The sequence below is a fragment of the Plecotus auritus genome (assembly GCF_963455305.1).
Source record: "Plecotus auritus genome assembly, chromosome: 2".
Taxonomy (NCBI): Eukaryota; Metazoa; Chordata; class Mammalia; order Chiroptera; family Vespertilionidae; genus Plecotus; species Plecotus auritus.
In genome coordinates, this window is record NC_137771.1 from 156,154,099 (window position 1) to 156,175,550 (window position 21,452).

At 39.7% G+C, this 21,452-nt stretch overlaps 1 protein-coding gene and 1 pseudogene across 10 annotated transcripts in view; one reads left to right on the forward strand and one right to left on the reverse strand.

Moving 5' to 3' along the window:
• The window catches only part of DZIP3 (DAZ interacting zinc finger protein 3), a 123,530-nt gene that overhangs the window by 20,157 nt on the left and 81,921 nt on the right, over positions 1-21,452 (forward strand). For 5 of the 9 annotated variants that reach the window (XM_080654002.1, XM_080654001.1, XM_080654007.1 and 2 more), the window contains 5 exons: positions 7,314-7,430; positions 11,906-11,986; positions 13,067-13,191; positions 16,597-16,711; positions 21,211-21,330. In XM_080654002.1, the coding sequence (XP_080510128.1) occupies positions 7,314-7,430; positions 11,906-11,986; positions 13,067-13,191; positions 16,597-16,711; positions 21,211-21,330 (558 nt within the window). The remainder of the gene's footprint in view (positions 1-7,313; positions 7,431-11,905; positions 11,987-13,066; positions 13,192-16,596; positions 16,712-21,210; positions 21,331-21,452) is intronic. The other 4 variants (XM_080654005.1, XM_080654009.1, XM_080654003.1 and 1 more) reach the window with 1 other exon arrangement.
• On the reverse strand, positions 71-708 carry LOC308241358 (high mobility group protein B1-like; annotated as a pseudogene). The gene has a single exon. The product of its transcript is annotated as a high mobility group protein B1-like (transcript).

Here is a 21,452-nt window from a genome sequence, read left to right on the forward strand (position 1 = left end):
AAGGAGTGAGTTGTATACAGGGGGGTTAAATGCTTTATAGACAAGAAAAAAAAACTGCGCTAGAACCAACTTACTCATCATCATCTTCTTCTTCGTCGTCGTCTTCATCTTCCTCATCTTCTTCCTCCTCATCATCTTCCTCGTCTACTTCCTCTTCCTTCTTTTTCTTGCTTTTTTCAGCCTTGACAACTCCCTTTTTGGCAGCATCAGTCTTTTCTTTAGCTCTGTAGGCAGCAATATCCTTTTCATATTTCTCCTTCAGCTTAGCAGCCTTCTTTTCATAAGGCTGCTTGTCATCTGCAGCAGTGTTATTCCACATCTCTCCCAGCTTCTTTGCAACATCACCAATGGATAGGCCAGGATGCTCTCCTTTGATTTTTGGGTGATACTCAGAACAAAACAAGAAAAAGGCCGAAGGAGGCCTCTTGGGTGCATTGGGTTCCTTGAATTTCTTTTTTGTTTCCTTTTTAGGAGGAATATAAGTTTTCATTTCTCATAACGAGCCTTGTCCGCCTTTGCCATGTCTTCAAATTTTCCTTTCTCCTTAGCAGACATGGTCTTCCACCTCTCTGAGCACTTCTTAGAAAACTCTGAGAAGTTGACTGAAGCTTCTGGGTGCTTCTTCTTGTGTTCCTCCCAGCAAGTTTGCACAAAGAAAGTATACAATGACATTTTGCCTCTCGGCTTCTTAGGATCTCCTTTGCCCATGTTTAATTACTTTCCCTCAGTGAGCACACAGTCACCCAGTGCCCGACTGGCTCACACTTGCCCCGGTGCTGTCTCTATGGAGTTCAATGTACTGCATTGGCTGTGAGAGCGGGAGCCAGACGCAGCCTCCTCACTCTCTCCACTCTGTAACATTACTCTGTGCCTTTTCTTTTAATAGTAACTCTTTTTTTTTTTTTTTTTTTTTTTTTTTAATCACAGTAGTACAGCTAAAGTCTTGAACTTCTCCATCTTACTGCTTGTGAAGGGCTTAATGTCAACCTTGACTCTAGACTTTTAAGTTAGTTGGTGGTAGCCTTTCAAGAATAATGGTAGGAATGTTGGTTAGTAGTTTGTAAGCTGTTGATTATAAGGCCTAGTATTTATTCTAATTTTATTAATAACCCATAATATGCCACTCTGGGACAGAGGAGTGAAGTTGGTTTTCCTAATTTTTAAAACCTTGACAAATTTTTCAAAAATGTAAAATAAAAATAATGTCCAAAACTTTTAGATTCATGAGTAAAATAAATATTCTAGAGAATATATTGTAGATTTCTATCTTGCAGATCATTTTTCTAGATAATAAGTTGTGAAATTTTCAGCACAAGATGGGTATCAGTTTTTAAATTAATGGAGTTTTCCAAAGTTAAAGAAAATCATCTACTTTTTGTAGCAGCTAATTGGTGGGAAGGGAGCAAAACACCATAGGTGTCTTGAAAAGGTCACATTTGCCTTTTCTGTGAAAAAATATATCATTCATTATTTCCACAAGACAAATTAATACTATTATGATTAAAAAATCAAACAGCCGAAACCGGTTTTGCTCAGTGGATGGAGCGTCGGCCTGCGGACTGAAGGGTCCCGGGTTCGATTCTGGTCAAGGGCATGTACCTTGGTTGCAGGCACATCCCCGGTGGGGGGTGTGCAGGAGGCAGCTGATCGATGTTTCTAACTCTCTATCCCTCTCCCTTCCTCTCTGTAAAAAAAATCAATAAAATATATTTAAAAATAAATAAATAAATAAATAAATAAAAATAAAAAAAATAAAAAATAAAACAAACTCTGAAAATATCTAAAGATTATATACAATTATAACCTTAACTTAGGTAATTTACCACAGTATATATTCTGGTTTGAAACTGATGGAAAAATAACCACTGTTTTCCTCTTATCTTTTGGAAATCACCCAGAAACAATATGAGAAATAGAATCCAGTAGCCTTTATATATGCAAACAATAGCCAATTAAAGGTAAAAATGAAAGAAAAATATTTATAATGGCAACCAAAAAGGTAAAATACTTAGGGAAACATCTAAGGGATATACACTGAGTGGCCAGATTATTATGATCTCTGAACACATTATAATCTGGCCACTCAGTATAAATATATATATCCCTAATTAGGGATATACACCTCAGTATATATCCCTAATACATATATTAGAGGCCCGATGCATGAATTCATGCATGGGTGGGGTCCAGCCAGCCTGGCCAGGGGGAGGGGACATGGGCAGTTGGCCGGCCTGCCTGCTGGTCGAACTCCTGGTCGAGGGGACAATTTGCATATTAGCCTTTTATTATATAGGATATATACTGAGTGGCCAGATTATTATGCGTTCAGAGATCATAATAATCTGGCCACTCAGTGTATAAGATTATAAACTAGAATTTCTCAAAGATTTTCCTAAGCCACCTACCAGAGGCTGTCTGAACACCATACTAGTCCTAAAGGATTTAAATCTCTGGGGATAGGTTTGGGAATGCCCATTTTAGCAAGCAAGTACCCCCACACACTGATTTTCTTCACTTTAAGTTTAGAAATCAATACTCTATTAAAATAATAAATTAAAATCTCTAAAACTCCATTAAAAGTAAGAAAAGAAGACCTGATTGGAAAGCAGTACATTTTGGAAAATAATATAAAGCTGTCAATTTTCCTGAAATTAAAATGTACAAATATCATATAAGTCAATAAAAATGATAAAAGGATGTTTTGTTATTACTAAAAGCTAATTCTAAAGTTCAAATGGGAAATAAAAGGAAGAATAGCCAAGAAAATTAAGAAAGAAAAGTATAGTCGAAAAGGGCTTGGAATTTGCCCACTTAGATGTTAAAACTTATTATGGAGTTCTAGTAACTAAAATATTGTTACTTGCTCTTGACTCTACAGACAAATCTAAAAAATAGAAGATAAATTTCAAAAATAGACCCACATACATATAGAACTTTTATGTATGATAAGGTGAACAAAAATTGATAATGATAAAGGGGAAATAGATAATTCAACAATCCTAGTGGGATTTATCATAATTCTCTGAATAACTGATAGAGCATGGACACAAAATTAGTAGAGCTGAAGCAAACTTTATCTAACTGACATGTGTTTATATATATGTGTGTGTGTATGTAATATATACTGACATACATACTAGATATACTAGTAAACACTGCACCTGACAGTGGCAGAATACTGTATATGTTCTTTTTAAGTGCACACAGAACATTTATAAAAATTGACCATGTGCTAAGTCACAAAGCAAGTCTAATCAAATTCCAAAGAATTAAAACATACAGAGCATGTTCTCTAACTATTGAACAATTATTTTAGAATCAATAACAAAGATAAATAGAAAGTCATATTCTTAAGTTAAAATATACTAGAAGCCTGGTGCATGACTTCATGTACGGGTGGGGTCTGGCCGGCCTATCAGGCTGGGCCAGCGGGGGAGAGAGGCCACGGGAGGTTGGCCGGTGGGCCCCGCCCCTGATCGGGGTGTTGGGGGACAATGGGGAGGGGCCAGCCATGAGGAGGGTCCATGGGCAGTTGGCCGGCTGGCCCCACCCCTGATCGAGGTTGGGGGGCTGATCGGGGGCGGGGGTGGCCAGGGGAAGGGGCCGCGGGTGGTTGGCCGGCCGTCCCTGACCCTGATTCGGGGTGTTGGGGGCCACTTGGGGGTGGGGCCAGCCGAGGGGAAGGGCTACAGGCTGTTGGCCTGCTGGCCCCACCCCCAATTGGGGGGAGCCGATCAGGGCCTGGATCAGGCTGGTTGGCTGCTGTAGTGCGCATCATAGCCACTGGTTGTTCTGGTTGTTCTGCTGTTCTGATCACAGGGCTTTTATCTATAACTAGAGGCCCGGTGCACGAAATTCATGCACGGCGGGGAGGGTCCCCTCAGCTCAGCCTGCACCCTCTCCAATCCAGGATCCCTCGGGGGATGTCCAACTGCTGGTTTAGGATCGGGCCTAAACCAGCAGTCGGACAACCCTCTCACAATCCTGGACTGCTGGCTTCTAACCGCTCACCTGCCTGCCTGCTTGATACCCCCCTTTACCTAAGGTAGCCTGCTGCTTGGTCGTTTGGTCACCCCTCACTAACCCCTCTGCCGGCCAGGTCGACCTATGCAGCCTGTTGCTTGGTTGTTTGGTTGCCCTTCACTAACACCTCTCCTGGCCTGGTTGCCCCACGCAGCCTGCTGCTTGGTCATTTGGTCGCCCCTCACTAACCCCCCTGGCGGCCTGGTCGCCCCACGCAGCCTGCTGCTCGGTCGTTTGGTCGCCCCCAGTAACCCCCCTGGCAGCCTGGTCGCCCCATGCAGCCTGTTTGGTTGTCAGTTTGGTCGTTTTGGTTGTGATGGTCGCTTAGGCTTCTATATAGATAGGTAATAAAAGCATAATATGCAAATCGACCTAACAGCTGAACAGTGGAACGACCATCCGGATGACCTTCCAGACGAAGCCGGGGGGACAAGGCAGCCAGGGCTGCAAGTGCCGAGCCCCTTGCACGAATTCCGTACTATATACCTCTAACCTAGGTAACCTAAGGGTCAAAGAAGACATCATAATGAAAATTTACATGAATTTTTAAACTGAAAAAATATATATATTAAAACTGTGTAATTAAGTAAAAACTGTGCTTCCAGGAATATTTATAACTTGAAATGCATATGTTAGAATAAAAAGCAAGGTTGAATACCAATAATCTAAATAAAAAGTTCAAGAGGTTAATGGAAGAACAGCAAATTAAAAACAAAGTCTAAAGAAGGAAGTAATAAAAATAACTAAAACTGATAAAATAGAATAAAGCACGTAATAAAGGTCAGCAAAGTCAAAACTTGTTCTTTTGAAAAGACCAATAATATTGATAAATGCCTAGTAAGAATGTTCAAAGAAAAAGAAAAAAGGCAAGAAAATAACCAAATCATTAATGTGAATATGAAGACATTAATGCAGATTCCATAGTGATCTAAAAGATCATAGAGCATTCTGCAACTTGCAGTGGCTGCCTGGATTGGTTTAGAGCAACATTCCTTTGAGAAGAACTAGAAAAACTGGACAAACTATTTCTTAGTAATGCTTATTTGTGCTTTTCTGACATATCACTTAATTCAACTAAGGACAGATCATTTCAAGCTTTTCTTCTGTTCCCTGGGGAAGAGTCTATTTATGGTTTACCCTTTGCAGTAGATACTGCCAGTGCCCTGCCCATATCCCTTGACTTCTATCCTTTCAGTATGCTTTGGACCAGCCGTCGCCACTGGTGGTCCGTGAGGTCTGAAAGGTTGGCAACCGCTGCTCTGAACAACTTCCAGTTTTTAGTATCTGCATCTCTATGCCTCAGGCCTTTTTTTTTTTTTTTTTTTCTAAAACTGCAAAAGGCTGTACTCAGCAGTTCTAAAGTCCCAAGGAATTAATACCCCCCTTTACCCTAGAAAACACTTTGGGGTTGTTATATAAATACCTCAGTTCCCTTTTGCATTGGGTAATACTGAGGTTTGTATTTTTACTGTTTCTCGGTTTCCCTGTTATGTTAACTAGAGTTACCCACTGTGGGTAACTGGTTTAATAACACATCCCATTAATTTAAGGCCTGCTTTCGCTTTCCTGTATCTTTTCTCTATTCCCCTACCCTGTTCTGGGCATATCCCAAATAAACTACGTGCATTGAAATCCTAGTGTTAGGGTCTTTTTCCAAGTAGAACAGATGAGGGCATGAGTGGAGGGGGATGGGGCAGGTAATGGGGGAATAGGACACATATGTAACACCTTAATCAATAAAGAGATAAAAACAGATACTCTTACGGTATATTACTTCAGGTTCCCAACCAAAAGAATGAGGTGTTTACTAGGCCTGTTCTTCCTTGATAGATCAGGAACTCTCAATTTTCCCCTGACTTTTGCAAGTTTGCTAAGAGATGTGCTTAGCATCTCAGCCACAACCAAATACAACAGTTGCCTTAAAGATAAAAGTGACTCCAAAAGTCAGTCTCACATTTCTGGTCCTTCTACCTCTCTTGCATTTTGGCCATTGATTGTTTTCCATTGCTTTCAAATAAATAGATTTTATATTTTGTCCAGCTTTTTAGTTGTCATTGAGAGGATTGATCTGAAAGTATCTAGACTGTTTGGCAGAGGTGGAACTTCAGTGTTATGTATTATATGCCTTTTCAAAATTTAGATATATTGTTGATATATGAATCTGGAATTCTGGTGATAGTTCTGAGCTGGAAATAAAAATTTGGAAAATCTCGGTATATATGCAGTGTTTAAAAACATGACTGGATTAATTTATCCAGGGAATGTGTGTCAATGGAGAAGATCTTCATTAACTTGAGTGGTAGGGAGACTGAAATTAAGCATCTAGTTAGTTAGGAGAAAAACAGTAAAGTATTGTATAGTAGACACCAAGTTAAGAAAATGTAGATTAAACTTTCCAAACAGATAATATAGTAGGTCCTCGGGTTACATCAGCGATCCGTTCCTTCGGTGCAATGTAACGCGATTTTCGCGGTAAGTCAGAACCCACCTACATAAGCACCTCCGTCACTCACATGGAGCACATACACAGCAGTAATGAAGTGAAACAGTAAAAAATTTAAAAGATAACAATTCCTGACCTTTACTTGTGATAAATAAATAATAAAAAACAATAAAGCACATATGTATATATGTCGAAATGATGGAACTTCATTTTTTTATAAATAAATCGGAGATGGCAACATAACCACGAAATGACGTACGTCGAGTCTGACTTAACCCGAGGACTGTCTGTACATCATTAAACAGATAATCATTAAGCCAAGCACTTGTGGGCATAAGGCATTGGGGAATGACCACAAACAATACATAGTCATTCCTTTGATTTCATCCATGTAAATATCAAACTAAGGTACATAATAAATCATATATTAGCTTGGTTTCAATCAGATTGCAGTATCAGATGGCTTACCCTGGTGTTGATATTGAAGCGAGCATTCCTGCTTACCACAGGCTCAGAGTTGGAAGGAAGATTTTAGTTATGCTAGGGAACAGAAGATAAGAGAATAAAGTGGGATTACCATTTTCCTCTGAAGTAAGAGTGGATATTGCCAACCCCTTGGCAGATATAGTAATGCTTTTTAGTGTTCTGAGGAAATAGTTACAAAGATTTGACAGACTTCTTAAAAACAAACAAGTATGAGAACAGTTGTATCTGGGTTGTGTGGATTTAAAGAAGAAATCTTTATATCTATATTCCAAATTTTTTACAATGAAAATGTATTACTTATAAAAATATGTAGATATTTATTCTAACTTAAGGACATTTTCAACTGAATAATTTTGCATAGAGAGAAGTTGCAGCTAACAGCCAGAATGGGGAGGAAATAGTTCCTGCTTTGACTTTACGTTTCTTGATAACACAACTGGAAGCATCACTTAGGAACATTCAAGCTACTAATTATACTGTAAGTGTTTTGTTTTTGAAAGTTTGAAATAATGGACTCAAAACATTTTTCAATGAGAATATGGCTAATGCATGCTAACTTTAAGGTGTAGGCCAATTTCTATTTTCCTCTTTTACCTCTGTCTAGAGCAGTGGTTCCCAACCTTTTTTTGGCTATGCTCTACCTAAGCATCTCTAAAATTCTGAAGCTCCCCCCGCCTCGTGACATATAATTTTTATTATTCAAAAAGTGAAGTCCTATTCACATGGAGGAAGCTTAAAAGGCCATTAACTTGGTCTAAACAAGCTTCCAAAGAACATGGCATCCATGAAAGAGAAAAATAAAAGAACGAAAGGACAGTTGAAGTATTGAGGAAGAAATCACTAAGAAATTGTTAAAATAATAATAATATGAAGTGATATGAAAAATAGCAAATAAAGTTTCAAAATATAAGAGAACTGAAATGCATAAATATGTCACACTATGTATTTATATACTGTATATGAGGCCCCTAGAACCATACGAAATGCAAAAAATTCACTGTTAATAACTTAAAAATCTAATTGCCCCCCGTTGGGCAGGTGCCCCACGTTGGGAACCACTGATCTAGAGAAAGGTACACATACCGTAAATTGATTTCCTTCCTTTGTCTTGTACTTTATGACTACATCTCTTCAATGAGCTTATTCTAGTCCCCTTCCCTGCTACAAAATTGTTCATCTTAACCAGTTAACTTCCACGTGTCCAAAATAGAAATCATCCCCACACATCACGATATTTTGAATTTAATTAAAAAAATCATCTGACTTCGAAGTTAAATAAAGGATGTCATCTTCTTCTTGTGAGGCGCTTGGTTCGATTATTTCTTCATCTGATGCCATTTATGGGGATTGAATTTTATTTGCACAATATAATACATTACAGTGATAAATTCAATAATAAAATAATGATAATTTTTAGTTCTATGGAAATAACAACAAAAGTGAGCGTGAAATAAAAATAAACCATTGACATGAAAAGTCTTGAAAAAACTAAATTTTGTTGATGATCCAAAGAAGAAATCTGTAAAAAAAAAAAAAAAAAAAATGCACACCATGTTTACCATTTTAAGCGTGAAATTCATGATAACAAACAAATCTTGTGTCACAATGAACAAAAAAAAATCTCAAGTGTTGCAGTGTTTCTCTCTCGCGCATATGAGTGGCAGCCCTATATATCGATATTGGAATTTCTTCCATATGCACTGGAATATTTACAAATTTAAGTTATAATTTTCTTTACAAACCCAGAGATGTCACTAACAAGTCTGATTTTAAAATTGGGTGACTAGAGTTGATATGCGGGGTTTGCTGCTATAGACATGTGTGGAATGTGGGAAAGGTCCGCCACTTGCATTTATAGATGCTTAAGGGTGTACAAAGGGTTAAATAAAGAGAAACTTGAACTAGTAAAAATGGGCTTTTCCAATTAGAAATTGAGTGTCATGACAAAATCTACTACTTTCTGTCCCTCTATAAATAATCAGTTCCTTTTTCTTCTGATATTTCTTTTTTTATAAAAATTGGTACTGCTATTATCAGTTATTGAGTAATCATGTGAGATAACTGATAAGATATAATTACATGTTGAAGGTCAAATGATACTTTAGAAATAAATAGGAAAATATGAGAAAAATAAACCTTCCATTAAAAATTAGAATCAATAGTACAAGATGATAAAGGGAAAAATTAGTTCTTTAGAATATTTGGATCAGTAAACTTAAGTTTTATACCCATGCAGACAATGGATTAGAGTTATCCTCAAGAAAGGACAACCCAGCAACACACAAGATAGCATAAGATACCAAATTCTATCTATATATATATAAAAAGGCAGTGACCGTGACAACTGGTTAACCAAACAGCAGGCTGCATGGGGCAACCAGAATGTCAGGGGGGGCATGAGGGACGACCAAACGACCAAACAGCAGGCTGCGTGGGGCAATCAGGCTGGCAGGGAGGGCAATGTGGGGTGACCAAACGACTGAACAGCAGGCTGTGTGGGGTGGCCAGACCAGCGGGGGGGAAGGGGGCAGTGAGGGGAGACCAGGCCAGCTGGGGGGGCAGTTGGAGGTGAGCAGGCTGGCAGGGGGGGGGACAGTGAGGGGTGACCAGGCTGGCAGAGTGGGGCAGTTGAGGGTGACCAGGCTGACGGGGAGGGCAGTTAGGGGTGACCAGACTGGCAGAGGGGGGGGCAGTGAGGGGCAACCAGGCCAGCAGGGGGGACAGTTGGGGTGATCAGGCAGGCAGGGGGGGCAGTTAGGGGCGACCAGGCCGGTGGGGGCGGCTGTTGGGGGCGACCAGCCCAGCAGGGGCGGGGGCAGTTAGGGGCGATCAGGCTGGTAGGCAGAGGTGGTTAGGGGGTGATCAGGCTGGCAGGGGGGCCAGTTAGGGGCAACCAGGCCGACGAGGGGGGGCAGTTGGGGGTGACCAGGCCGGCAGGGGGGCCATTAGGGGTGATCAGGCCGCAGGCAGAGGCTGTTAGCGGGTGATCAGGCTGGCAGGAGGGGCAGTTTGGGGTGATCAGGCAGGCAGGCAGGCAGGTGAGCAGTTAGGAGCCAGCGGTCCCGCATTGTGAGAGGGATGTCCGACTGCCGGTTTAGGACATCCTAAACCGGCAGTCGGACATCCCCTGAGGGGTCCCGGTTTGGAGAGTGTGCAGGCTGGGCTGAGGGGACCTCCCCCCTCCCCCATGCACAAATTTCATGCACCAGGCCTCTAGTCTATAATAATAAAAGCGTACTATGCTAATTAGACTGGACAACCTTCTGGACAAAGCCGGGCTGCGACTTGAGGCAAGCCACTGTGGCTGCGAGGCCAAGCCCCTTGAATGGATGTCGTGTATCAGGCCTCTAGTCTACACTAATAAAAGAGAAACATGCAAATTGACCATCACTCCGCTATGCCCACCAGCCAATCAGGAGGGAATATGCAAATTAAAAGGACAAAAAGGACGGCCGTCCAGTTGCTCCAGGTGTGGAGTGGCCAGGCAGGGCAAGACGCCTGCTATGAGAGGGAGGGCGGAGGGCGAAGGGATCTACTGGAGCGGCACTCCAGCGCAGCGAAGACAAAGACTGCAGACTCCAGCCAGGGTCTGCAGCAAAGATGAAGATGCAGACTCCAGCCGGAGTCTGCAGCAAAGCAGCGAAGATGAAGATGGAAGACTCTGGCTAGAGTCTGCAGTGAAGACGAAGGCGGCAGACTCTGGCTGGAGCCTGCAGCAAAGACGAAGAAGGTAGACTCTGGCCAGAGTGAAGGCCTGGATCCTGGGTGCCGGAGGAAAACGGGTGCTGGAAGCCAAGGGAAGGAAGGCCTATTGCATGAATCTCTTCATGCAATGGGCCTCTAGTATTATAATAATGTATAAGCTCACAGAAAAATCATTCTTACTTAGGACCCTCAGGAATAGGGTTCTAAGAGGTGGTGGACACCACCCTAAAGGAGTCCTAGTTGGATTTAAAAGAGGGGCAACAAAATGTGTATGAATTTCATTTTTCTCTCCAGGGACTTGGTGCCCAAGGTTTTTATTGGGGGTTGGTCATGTAGGCACCCTCTGCCTAGGATATATAAAAATTCCCGACTCCCAGAGGAAACTTCCAGGTTTTCAGCATAAATCACTTTATTTGCACAAGCAATTTAGGCACAGTGAGCCAAACCTTATCAGAGAACAGTGGGAATGCTCCTGAAATCCAGGTTCCCAGACACCCATAAAGAGTCAGTCTTGCAAGCAGGCCTCTCTATGGATAGCAGTCAGCTCTGCTGACTTTTATGCATGGTGTGTATAGTTCTGTGCCATTTTATTACCAGTGCTTGTGTAACCATTACTGCAGTCAAGATAAAAACTCACATCACTCCAAAATCTCTTTTATGCTACCCCGTTATAGTTAGTCACATAATATGCACCCCTTGGCCTCCTCGCTCTCCCTAATTACTAATCTTTTCTCCATCTCTATAATTTGGCATAGACCAAATTATAGATGAAGGAAATATCCTCATGTTTTAATTTTTCACTGAGGAAGTGACAAGCTTTATGTTTATACTGTTAGAACAAAATGCACACATGGACGATAAAATACTTTGATTTAAGAGATCATTGTATTTTTTAAGCTGGATGGTAGATACATGAGTGTTCATTATATTATTACCTAAAGTGTTTTGATATCTGAAATATAAATGAAAGAATTTTGCAAAAGGTTTAGTATAACAAATCTTAATGGCATTTGCTTTCATTTTTTTAAATCAAACTCTCATGTTTTATTTCAGGATTATTGACTATCATCTTCTGGGTCAAATTATCAAATACATCTAAAATGAATTCTCTATTATTAGATGATTGATGATATAATGATAATTTCACTATTTTTAATAATTATTAGACCTAAGATATTTAATTAATCTTGCTAAATTTTAAAGTAGTTTAGTCTAAATAACCAATTAAAATATATTTTATCTTTTTAGGCACATCAGATTAATATTGGTTATTATTTGACATTACTGTTTTTGTATGGAGTAGCACTCACTGAAAGAGGAAAGAAAGAGGTATGTAGCATTTGTTATTTGCCTATTATAAATCTTTTTACATATACTGACCTCATTTTAAATTAAAATGCTGATTTTTGAAATTCTCTAAAAATTGAAACCACTTATTAACTTTTCTTTTATATATTTTTAATATAGTATAGTTATGCCAGAGACTATTTTGTGAAATAAAAAATGTTGATGGGGAAACATAATTTTAGCTTACAACTTTAGTTATTTTATTCTTTAAATGCTTACCATTTTTGTAAAAAAATTGTTTAGCATCTTTCACTTATACAATACATTTTATCCATTTTCTGGTATAGCTTAATCTTGCTGATCCTAATCTTACCCCTTGTAAAATATGAGTTATACTTTAAATTTTTTGTTGAATAAGGTGAAGTGCAAAAAGTAAAAATCAGGGAGTTAACATTATCTTTTTATGTTTTTTAATGATTTCTCATATTTTCTTTGCAACTTTGATATTTCCTTTACTTTTTGTCTCTAGAAATCTATACTTTTTACTTGTTATTTGAAAAATTAGGAAAATTTGTGCTCCATTTAGAAAGAAAATTAGTAAGAATTATAAAGTATTAGCGAGTAATATTTGCCAGTTTTACAAACAAAAATTGTTATTGTTTTTCTTAATCCTCACCCGAGGATTTGTTTTTATTGATTTTTAGAGAGACAGGAAGGGGGAGTGAGAGAGAAAGAGAAACATTAATGTGAGAGAGAAACATTTATCAGTTGCCTTCCGTACCGGAAATCGAACCCACAACCTAAGTATGTGCCCTAACTGGGAATCGAACCCACAACCTTTTGGTGTATGGGATGATGCTCCAACCAACTGAGCCACCAGACCAGTGCTATTGTTTTAGTGTTCACTTTGAAATGTTGGTCAAAAAATACCTTAGGTTGTACATATTTTAAGCATATGTGACCACATATGGCGATGCTAGGATTAGAGATATGAATAAATGACCAAAATACTGGACCAATATTAAAGTTTCCCTAACTTCTCAAGTTTGGGAAATACTTGTTTATTGTAAAAAAATTTAAAAAGTCTTTACATTAGCCAAACTGAGTTTTATGTTCCTACAGGATTATACAGAAGCTGAGAATAAGTTTCTAGTGATGAAGATGGTGATCCAAGAAAATGAAATTTGTGAAAACTTTATGTCTTTAGTTTATTTTGGACGTGGTTTGCTTCATTGTGCCCAGAAGAGGTAAGGATTTTAACTAATGGATAGATCTTCCCTGTCAGCTTTCTGGATTGTGAAATGGGAATAAAGTTTGCACAGTATATCAGGTATAATAACATTTATGCTGGATGGATTTTTTTCTTCTTCTGTTTTTTACAGATAATAATTTCTTTAATGTACTTGAGAATATTAAGTATCAAACTTAACAGGTTGTGACAATAAGAGGCAGTATAACATAGACATTGGAATATAGGCATTGGAGTCTGAAAGACCTTGGTTCAAATACATTTTCTACCACCTACCTAATCTTTGATTTAAGGAAACTTAATGTTGGCTAAGCCTTATCTTTTTTCTTATTTGTCAAATGGAATTAAAAGTAGTGCCTACCTCATAAGATGTTGCAGGTAATTAACACAGTGCCCAGGACACAGAAATGCTATATTAGTAAATAAATGATGGTTGTAGTTTTTAATATTATCACTACTTGGAATAGGTGTTTAAGGTATAATACAACTAATAAAGCATTGAAAAGGTTCAAATGCTGAGTTTTGGAAGAGTTGGGTATTATATATTTAGTTAAATTGTACAAGGTAATCTATATGGACTAGCAGTCTGTTCACTTCCTATTTGGAGATCCTTAGCCATTTGTAACATCATTCATTTTATTTGCTAAGCATTTATCATATTCTAGAGACTTTGCTAGATTTGGGGATATAATTATTTACAAAATAGACAGTTCCTATTCCCATGTAACTGATAATATTATAGATATTAATCAAATAATAAGTTGTGCAAAATAATTATAAAATGTTATAAAAAACTATGAAGGAATATACAGTGAACAATAAAAAACTTCTAGAGCCCCAGTCTGGTTCTGGGAATCCAAAGTCTCTCTGAGGAAATAATGTTTAGCTGAGATCTGAATGGTGAATTACACAAAGTTTACTTATGCAAATCCATATGAAGGATTACTGCTTGGCCCAGCCATCCTATGTAATAAAAGCCTAATATGCTAAGTGTCTGGTCCTCTGGTGACTGGTCAACTGTTCAACCAGTCAAAGCGTAATATGCTAATGATATGCTAAGGCTGCTCAACCGCTCGCTATGACATGCACTGATCACCAGGGGGCATACAGTTGACTGGTTGACTAGTAGCTATGATGTGCACTGACCACCAGGGGACAGACGCTCTGACTGGTTAGGTTAGCTTGCTGCTGGCGTCCGGCCAATTGGAACTGAGCAAGATGGGCTGGACAAGCCCTGGAGCCCTCCTGCGGTCCCTTCCCAGCCTTGATCTTGCACTGGTGAGGTCCCTCAGCCTGGCCTGCACCCTCTCACAATCCAGGACCCCTCGGGGATGTCGGAGAGCTGGTTTCAGCCCAATCCCACAGGCCACTCCCCTTGGGAGGGCACCAGATGCAGGGCTCACAGCTGGTGAGCGCTACTGTGGTAGTGCGAGCCTCTCCTGATTGGCACTGATTGGGTGCTAGCCTGCAGCAGGTGTAGTGGGGCCAAGATGAGCGGGAGCATCAGGTAGGAGTTGCAGGCAGTGTTGGACTATGAGTTTTGGCTCAATCCCCGTAGGCCACCGCAGGGGCCCCCACCTGTGCATGAATTCTTGCACCAGGCCTCTAGTTGGATCCATAAAAGCATCACTGCCTGTGAGTTCCCTGATTCTTTGGTTTATCTTCTATCCTTTGGCATGCTTGCTTTTTACTAAGGTATCCAGAAGATTTCCCATTTTCTGTTCACTAGTATGATGTCATCAATACCAATGAACAGTGCAATGTTTTGCAGAATGTCAGAATGATAAAAATTCCTTTAGTCTATATTGTGTAGAGAATTAACAGTTCTGAGACAAGAAAAGAATGTATATTGCTGTCCTTCCCTCAGATATGTAAACTACTTTTTATTCTCTTTACTTATGGGCATTGGAGATAATCCATTTTCCAGATGGTTGACACTAGAAAGTCCATTATATGGTATCATTTCTTATTGCATTAATGGATGGAGTGTCACCTTAGTCTTTCCAGGGCAACAGTCACCAACCAGTGGTCTGTGGATCACTGGTGGTCTGTGAGGTCTGAAAGGTTGGTGACTGCTGTTCCAGGGGACATTGTCTAGTGTGGACTCTGTGGTCTTATGTACTAAGTCCTTTCTAATATCCTCACCTCCCTGAGCTTTCTTTTAATACTCTGCCACGAAATTTCCAGCATTTCCACCTCAGTTACTATAGGCCATTGTTATGTCCAAGCTTGAAATAACCTTCTTAAGCAGCATGTTAAGGAAATTAAATCTTGAGTTATGGAAGTTGTCCCATGTCAATACACATTTCCCTATCCAGCTGTATATTTGTCCACTAGTTCAGCACTCTTAAGGTTCACTGCTACACATGTTCTAGTACATACTAGTCAAGTTCTGCAATTCTCATGATGAATAAGCTTTTTTTTTTTCCTGGGCAGGGGTTCTGTGTTCCCATTTGGACTTTGCTTTTATGAGATTCTAGATATACAGTATTAGTTTGTAGGCAATGAGTGGAGAGGAAGGATCTTGAGAAAGAAGGTGTCATCTTTTGAGACATGTACTCCAAATGATATTTTTGTATGGCCCCTAAATAAAGGGAATCTGCCCCTCCTAGCAAGAAATAGGTCTTTGCCAGTCAGAGGGATCATGAGAATTTAGGGATTCATTGTTTCTAAGCATATTCACCTAAATGTCCCCATTCCAGATCTCAGAGTCTATTTGTTTTCTGTCAGAGCCCTGATTTCCACATAATGGTACTGTTGAGGCTGTACTTTTGGTCTTTGCTGTTGTTCTACTCTTGTGATTAAATACTGGGCCTCATTTTCAGCATAGTTTGTCCTTATAATTAGGGTTGGTAAGGATTCTTTATATATTACCATGGAGGCCTTTTACCCTGAGTTGATAATAGTAGTCCCATCAAGGTTATGCATTTCATCTTTTTTATGGTTGCTGCACCTTGTGATTAAATCTGGGACTGATTTTTTTTTTTAACACAGATTATATTTACCCAATATATCTACAGAAGATGAGGGTCTCTTTAAATGCCACCATAGAGGCCTCTGTCTTTCACAGTGTGTCTTGAGTCAATAGTTGGCTGACCTGTGCCTGTCATTCTCTTTCTTCAAGGCTTCCAAGACAGTAAACAAAAGCCAGTCAACTCTACAATCCCTTTAATTACCATGGTCCCCATACTGTTCAAGTGAACTACTACATAATCAATTGTCTCCCCTTCCACCTGTTTTTCATCCCAATCTACCACAGGTGAGAATCCTAGTATTTGTATTTCTATAGCATGCCAGAGGTTATCACTACCCTACTTATCACACACAAAAAAGCGTTATCTTATTTTAAACTATTTAGTTACAGTGTCACATTCAAACTAACCTTATTTAAAATGCCTTGCAGATATAATGGAGGACTGCTAGAATTTCATAGAAGCTTACAAGAAATAGGTGATACAAATGATCATTGGTTTGACATAGATCCTATGGAAGATGAAGATTTACCTACAACTTTTAAAGTAAGCAATTATTTAAGAATAACATTTCATTTCTGACTAATTAGAATCATCTTTGATAAAGTGCAGTTTATCTTAACTATGTCATATTCTATAGGAAGCACATTCTTTAATTGGATGTTAGTTTTTTTATATGAGAAACAACCTTGATTTCATTACGTAGTGGGGAATGTATGATTCAACGAGTAGAGAGAAGTGAAGAGGCTATATTAGCATTTTCAAATAACAAGATTTAAAAGCTCTACTAATCTAGTTCTTCACAGGGCTAGAGCTAAATGCAATAGTTAACTTTTTTTTTTCAAATTATACTTACCATTTTGTTGTTGATTCTAATTTTAAAAGTACTAAATGCCTCAGGAAACTGAAAAATGTAAAAATGCCTGAAGGTAAAACTAAAATTTATTCATATTTCTTTAAATGAGAAGCGACTGTTAGCATTTTCATTTATATCTTTCCAGACACTCATCCTGCTGTTGAATATTTAGTTTATCCTAAACATTTTACTTTTTCACTATATGTAAAGTGATCTTTGTGTATTTTTTACATCATTTTCTTAGGAAAAATTTCTAAAAGTGGAATTGTGAAGCAACTGTCCACACACTTGTAAAGTTGCTGAATATATCTCCATATTTTCTCTCAGAAAGTTTATACCAGGTTATAGTCTTAAGACACACTATGAGAGTTTCTATATTTCCACATACTCTGGGTATTCTTTATTTTTTGGATAATTTTTACCTATTTGATAAGTCACATTGATCACTTTTTAATTTGTTTAATAAGAACATTAAGAACAAGTTTCACTTGGTTAGTGTTTGAATGACATAACTTCTTTCCAGACTTTTACTTTGAACCTCTTTGGATTCTTATATTTTACCTAACTTTAAGGCCAAATGCATTCCTCCAAATAAAAAGAAATGTTTTATTAAAACACACAATTCAATTTTTCAGGAAGCTATAGCAACTCAAAATTTCTAATATAGCCTCAAAATAGATGGGACAAAAACTGATGGAATTGAAAAGAGAAATAAAAATTCCCAATCACAGATTATTTTAATATTAGAGGACCGGTGCAACCCTGCACCCTCTCCAATCCGGGACCCCTTGGGGGATGTCCAACTGCCGGTTCGGGCCTAAACCAGTAGTCGGACATCCCTCTCACAATCCAGGACCGCTGGCTCCTAATTGCTCACCTGCCTGCCAGCCTGATCACCCCTAACTGCCCCCCCTGCCAGCCTGGTCGCCCCCAACTCCCCCCTTCACACTGGCCTGGTCACCCCCAACTCCCTCCCTTGCTGGCCTGGTCGCCCCCAACTGCCCCCCTCCCCCCCCGGCGGCCTGGTCGCCCCACTCAGCCTGCTGTTCAGTCATTCAGTTGTCCCTCACTAGCCACCCTGCCGGCCTCGTCCCCCACACAGCCTGCTTGTTCAGTCATTTGGTTGTCCATCACGAACGCCCCTGCCGGCCTGGTCGCCCCATGCAGCCTGCTGTTCAATCCTTTAGTCGTCCCTCACTAACCCCCCTGTTGGCCTGGTCGCCCCATACAGCCTGCTGTTCGGTCATTACTGTGATGGAGTCCCAGACAATTTGCATATTTGTCTATTATTAGTATAGATACCTGTCTCAGTAATCAATAGAATAAGCAGACAATTTTTGGCATTTGTCAGGATAGTTATATGAATTTTCAATCTGACCTAATAAAGTAATAATTTTATACTTTTGTTTTTAAATTAACTTCTATACTTATCTAAAGAATCCCTACTTGGTCATGGTTGTTTTTCTTTTTTCTTTTTTTTTTAAATAAATCTTTATTCAGATTATTACAATTGTTTCTCCTTTTTCCCCCCATAGCTCCCCTCCACCCGGTTCCCACCCCACCTTCTGCCCTTACCTCCCCCCCCACTGTCCTCATCCATAGGTGTATGATTTTTGTCCAGTCTCTTCCTGAACCCCCCATACCTCTTTCCCCCTGAGAATTATCAGTCCACTCTTTTTCTATGCCCCTGATTCTATTATATTCACCAGATTATTCTGTTCCTCAGGTTTTTAATTCACTTGATTTTTAGGTTCACTTGTTGATAGATATGTATTTGTTGTTCATAATTTTTATCTTTACTTTTTTCTTCTTCCTCTTCTTTAAGAATACCTTTCAGCATTTCATATAATACTGGTTTGGTGGTGATGAACTCCTTTAGCTTTTTCTTATCTGTGAAACTTTTTATCTGCCCTTCAATTCTGAATGATAGCTTTGCTGGGTAGAGTAATCTTGGTTGTAGGTTCTTGCTATTCATCACATTGAAAATTTCTTGCCACTCCCATCTGGCCTGCATAGTTTCTGTTGAGAAATCAGCTGACAGTCGTATGGGTGCTACCTTGTAGGTAATTAACTGTTTTTCTCTTGCTGCTTTTAATATTCTCTCTTTGTCTTTTGCTCTTGGCCTTTTAATTATAATGTGTCTTGGTGTGGTCCTCTTTGGATTCCTTTTGTTTGGGGTTCTGTGCGCTTCCTGGACTTGTAAGTCTATTTCTTTCACCAGGTGGGGGAAGTTTTCAGTCGTCATTTCTTCAAATAGGTTTTCAGTATCTTGCTCTCTCTCTTCTTCTGGCACCCCCATAATTCTGATGTTGGTACGCTTGAAGTTGTCCCAGAGTCTTCTTACACTATCTTCAACTTTTTGGATTTTTTTTTTTGCTTTTTCGGTTGAGTGTTTTTTGCTTCTTTGTATTTCAATTCTTTGACTTGATTCTTGTGTTCCTCTAGTCTGTTTTTGGGTCTCTGTATAATATTTTTTATTTCAGTCAGTGTATGTTTAATTTCTAGTTGGTCCTTTTTCATATCTTCGAGGGTCTCGTTATATTTATCGGCCTTTTCTAGGATATTCTTGAAAAGCCTTATAACTGTGGTTTTGAATTCTATATCCAGTCATTTGTTTTCCTCCATTTCTTTCTTTTGTGATCTGTTTCTTTGATGCCGCATTTTCACTGCTTCCCTGAGTTGGTAGGGTAAATTTGTGTGCTAGGTTTCCTATATGGCCCAGTGGGTTGGCCTCCCCAGTTAACCTGAGGTGGACACTCTTGGTGCACCCCTTTGTGGACTGTGTGTACAGCCTTGTTGTAATGAAGTCTTGATTGTTGTTGGTATCACTGGGAGGAATTGACCTCCAGGCCAGTTGGCTGTAAGGATCAGCTGTGTCTATGCTGGGAGAAGTTCGGTGCTGGAGACAGCCTTATAGGATTAGACTTGCCAAATTGCAATAGCCTCTGTGCTCAGCTTGGATGGGGTGGAGTCTCAGGGCGGAGCAGACAGTCTTGGCTTCCAGTCAGCCTTGCCCTTGTGTGCACTTGTAGACCTCTGCCTTCCCCAGCTCCTGAGTCTCCACCCGAGAGTCCAGACTCCTCCCACAAGAGCTTGGGTCCCCAGGGGCTTGCCTGGAACTGGGGTTCAGTGCAGTCAGAACTGGGGCTCAGTGCAGTCAGGAGCCTCCGACTCCCTTCCACTAGGGAAAGCCTGTGGCAACCTCCGCAGCCTTTGTGCGCACTAGCACGCGTGCTCCTTCAGACCTCTGCCTTCCCCGGCTCCTGAGTCTCCACCCAAGAGTCCAGACTCCCCCTGTAAGAGCGTGGGTCCCCAGAGGCTCGCCCGGAACTGGGGTTCAGTGTAGTCAGAACTGGGGTTCAGTGCGGTCGGTGGCTTCTTTCCCCCTTCCGCCAGAGAAAGTCAGCCAGGCTCTCAGCCGCCCTTCCTCTCTGCGCGCACAAAGACCCTTTGCCGTACCTCCAATTCTCTGTGAGCTTTTCTCTTTCCTTCTAGTTGTAGAATTTCCACTCAGCCAGCTTTCCTGTGGTTCTGGATGGTGTCCGTTCTGTCTTTTAGTTGTAGTTTTGAAATTGTTGTGCGAGGCAGCAGTTTAGGTGCTTACCTATGCCGCCATCTTGGTTTCGCCTGGGTCATGGTTGTTTTTCTATTTCCTCTTCCCTTTAAAATATTTTTCTTTATTATCCTAACATTTTTAGTGAATTTTTATGCACACTTTTTTCCTTTCTCCATGTTAATATTCAGTAAGAAATCCAGTATTTCTATTTTAGCACCTTCCTATCTTTTGTTTTTTTGGTTTTTTTTTAATATATTTTATTGATTTTCCACAGAGAGGAAGGGAGAGGGATAGAGAGACAGAAACATGGATGAGAGAGAAACATCAATCAGCTGCCTCCTGCACACCCCCTACTGGGGATGTGCCATAACCAAGGCACATGCCCTTGACCAGAATCGAACCCGGGACCCTTCGGTCTACAGGCAGACTCTCTATCCACTGAGCCAAACCGGTTTCGGCTCTATCGTTTACTTTGAATGAGGAAAATATATTCTATTACTTAAAAAAATACATACAAATGTCTTCAAAAAGTATTTAACGTAAATTACTTAAAATTATGTATGCTAAAATATTGGAAGTGATGTATCTTATTATTACTAATTCATGAGATTTATTTTTATTTTTAAAATCTAGGATCTTCTCAATAATTTTATCAAGACAACTGAAAGCAATATAATGAAGCAGACCATTTGCAGTTATCTAGATTGTGAACGATCTTGTGAAGCTGACATTTTAAGGAACACTAATTATAAGGTACTATAATTATCAGTTAACTAAATATTTAAAAAATAAACTTAGATAAAAATTATTGTATTTTGCATCAAAATAGTATTTAAAAAGAGTACTTAGTTTAATAACAGTGATAATGCAGTTGA